Source organism: Nothoprocta perdicaria, unplaced genomic scaffold (genome assembly GCF_003342845.1).
Source record: "Nothoprocta perdicaria isolate Ctin4 unplaced genomic scaffold, notPer1 scaffold_7, whole genome shotgun sequence".
Taxonomy (NCBI): Eukaryota; Metazoa; Chordata; class Aves; order Tinamiformes; family Tinamidae; genus Nothoprocta; species Nothoprocta perdicaria.
In genome coordinates, this window is record NW_020455976.1 from 580,338 (window position 1) to 582,449 (window position 2,112).

At 60.5% G+C, this 2,112-nt stretch overlaps 2 protein-coding genes across 4 annotated transcripts in view; one reads left to right on the plus strand and one right to left on the minus strand.

Moving 5' to 3' along the window:
- The window catches only part of CUTC (cutC copper transporter), a 3,615-nt gene extending 1,528 nt beyond the window's left edge, over window positions 1-2,087 (minus strand). For all 3 annotated transcript variants that reach the window (XM_026050780.1, XM_026050783.1, XM_026050781.1), the window contains exons 1-6: window positions 2,000-2,087; window positions 1,870-1,929; window positions 1,574-1,783; window positions 1,224-1,259; window positions 740-873; window positions 28-55 (exon numbers count right to left, since the gene is read on the minus strand). In XM_026050780.1, the coding sequence (XP_025906565.1) occupies window positions 28-55; window positions 740-873; window positions 1,224-1,259; window positions 1,574-1,783; window positions 1,870-1,929; window positions 2,000-2,069 (538 nt within the window). In that variant the 5' untranslated portion in view covers window positions 2,070-2,087. The remainder of the gene's footprint in view (window positions 1-27; window positions 56-739; window positions 874-1,223; window positions 1,260-1,573; window positions 1,784-1,869; window positions 1,930-1,999) is intronic.
- LOC112957087 (cytochrome c oxidase assembly protein COX15 homolog) overlaps window positions 2,068-2,112 on the plus strand; it is a 3,507-nt gene continuing 3,462 nt past the window's right edge. The window contains exon 1 of the mRNA XM_026050656.1: window positions 2,068-2,093. Coding sequence (XP_025906441.1) covers window positions 2,068-2,093 — 26 coding nt within the window. The remainder of the gene's footprint in view (window positions 2,094-2,112) is intronic.

A 2,112-nucleotide genomic window follows, 5' to 3' on the forward strand; every position in this document is an offset into this window, starting at 1 on the left:
AAAAAAAAAAAAAAAAAAAAGACATACCTGGCACTACCACGATCCTGCCCTTTGCCTGAAAGGGTAAAATAACATGTTAGTGACATTGGTAAATCACTGCCTCTATTTCACCATGCACAGGGTTGTGAAGTTGCAAACAAAATGCAGCACCTTCACCGAGCTCACAAATGTCACTCTGTTCATGATTCAAGCACTGACTTTTTCCATGCTGCTCATGTTTTCCAAAAAAAAAAAAAAAAAAAAAAAAGAAAGAAAGCCAGAGTTCATACAGCCTAATCCAATTTCCTCCTACCTTTCCATCCCATCTGGCTATTTCTCAGGTGCATATGCTCTGTTTTCCTAGCAGCAGCTGGGAGAGCGCAGCAGGGACCTTGCTTTGCTGTTTCTGTTGGCTCCTGAGAGCGGCGGGTTCCCAGCCAAGCAAGTTCCTAAGCTCCATGGCCCCAAGGGGCAGCTCACATGGGTGCAAGGGCCAAAGTGGAACCTAAGCTCCAGCCACCTCTGCCTCCCTCCTCCCAGGCTGCAGGCAGACAGCCCAGCTGGCCTTTGCAGGAGGAGATTTCATGGATCCAGCCTGCACAGATGCTGGGGAAAAGGAGTAATCCAAGGTAGGGCAGGATGGCAAATGCTCCTTGACAAAAGTTTCCTTGCAGGAATGACAGTTTCTGTAAAGGAGCTGCCTCCAGGCCACACGCAGGAAGTAGCCAAGGTAACACAGAGCAGCATGGAGGACACCAACCTGCTCAACAAGTCTCTTGATTAAGGACAAGCCTTCCAGCGCAGAGCTGTCGCAGCCGCTGGTCAGCACCCGCTCAAACCCCAGGGAAATCAGCGTCTCCAGCGCTACGAGCGGGTCATGCACCATGTCAAAGGCTGAAAGACCAAGAGAAAAGCCTGAGAATGGATCATAAATCACCCAGCTTGTCCTTCAAGCCCAGCTCGGGAAGCAGAGCCAACAAGGGGCACGCTCACATGTGGCCACGGCTGCAGAGCCGCAGCTCTCCCAGCAGCAGCTCACACAGAGCTCAGCTCCCGGGATATTTCACCCCTCCAGCCAACACAGGGCACTGACAGAGCCACCAGCCCCCCAGCCAGACCCTCAGGGACCCTCCTCCCCCTTGGGAGGCCAGCTCAGGCACAGCCCTGCTCACGCAGGGCACGGGCAAGGAAAGCTCAGCCTATCCCACAGCTCCCGGCCGGGCCCACGGGGCCAGGGCACTCACCTCGATGGAAGGTGACGGGCAGAGGGCGGCAAACAGCTGCAATGAACAAAGCACACGGTCAGCAAGTCCGGCCCCGAGGCTCCTGTGCTAGAGCTGGAAAGGGAGGGGAAGTTAAAGAGGCCAAAAGCTTCTTCCTGGGGAGCTCAGGAGTTTCCCAAGACTTGCTGAGAACATGACAGCAGCTGCTCCCATCCATCCAGGCTCTTTGATGGGGAAAAATCATTCTGCTGCTTGCGGAAGCCTCATATTTTGGATCCTCAATGAGCAAAACCTCTCCCCACGCGCACACCGGGCCGTGCCGGACTCCCAGTAACGCACGGACGCGCCTTGGCGCGGGCGGCGGGCCTCACCGAGCAGCGCGGTGCAGAGCTCCGTGTCCACGCGGCCGTCCTCGGTGAGCGCGCCCAGCACGAGCCCGTCGGCGCCGTGCAGCTTGGCGAGCCGCGCGTCCGCCTTCATCACCTCCACCTCGCGGTCCGAGTAGAGGAAGTCTCCTCCGCGGGGCCGGATGAGCACGAACACGGGCACGCGCACGCACTGCTTCACCACCTGCAGCAGCCCTGCGCGGGGCAACGCGGCGCCGCTCGGTACCGGCACCGGCGGCTGGGACCGGCACCGGCGCCGGGGCCGGGGCGGCGGGACTCACCCATGCTGGGGGTGGTGCCTCCTTCCACGAGCCCCGCGCACAGCTCGATCCTGCCGGCGCCTGCGGGGAGGCGGCGTCAGCGGCGCCCGGGGCACCACGGTGCGGCCGCCGCCGCCGCCGCGGGCCTTACCTCCGCGCTCCGCGTTCACGGCGGACTCCACCGAGTCCACGCACACCTCCATGAGGAAGCCATCGTCCATGCCTGCGGGGGAGCGCCGCGCTCAGCGCGCCCGCCGCCGCCCA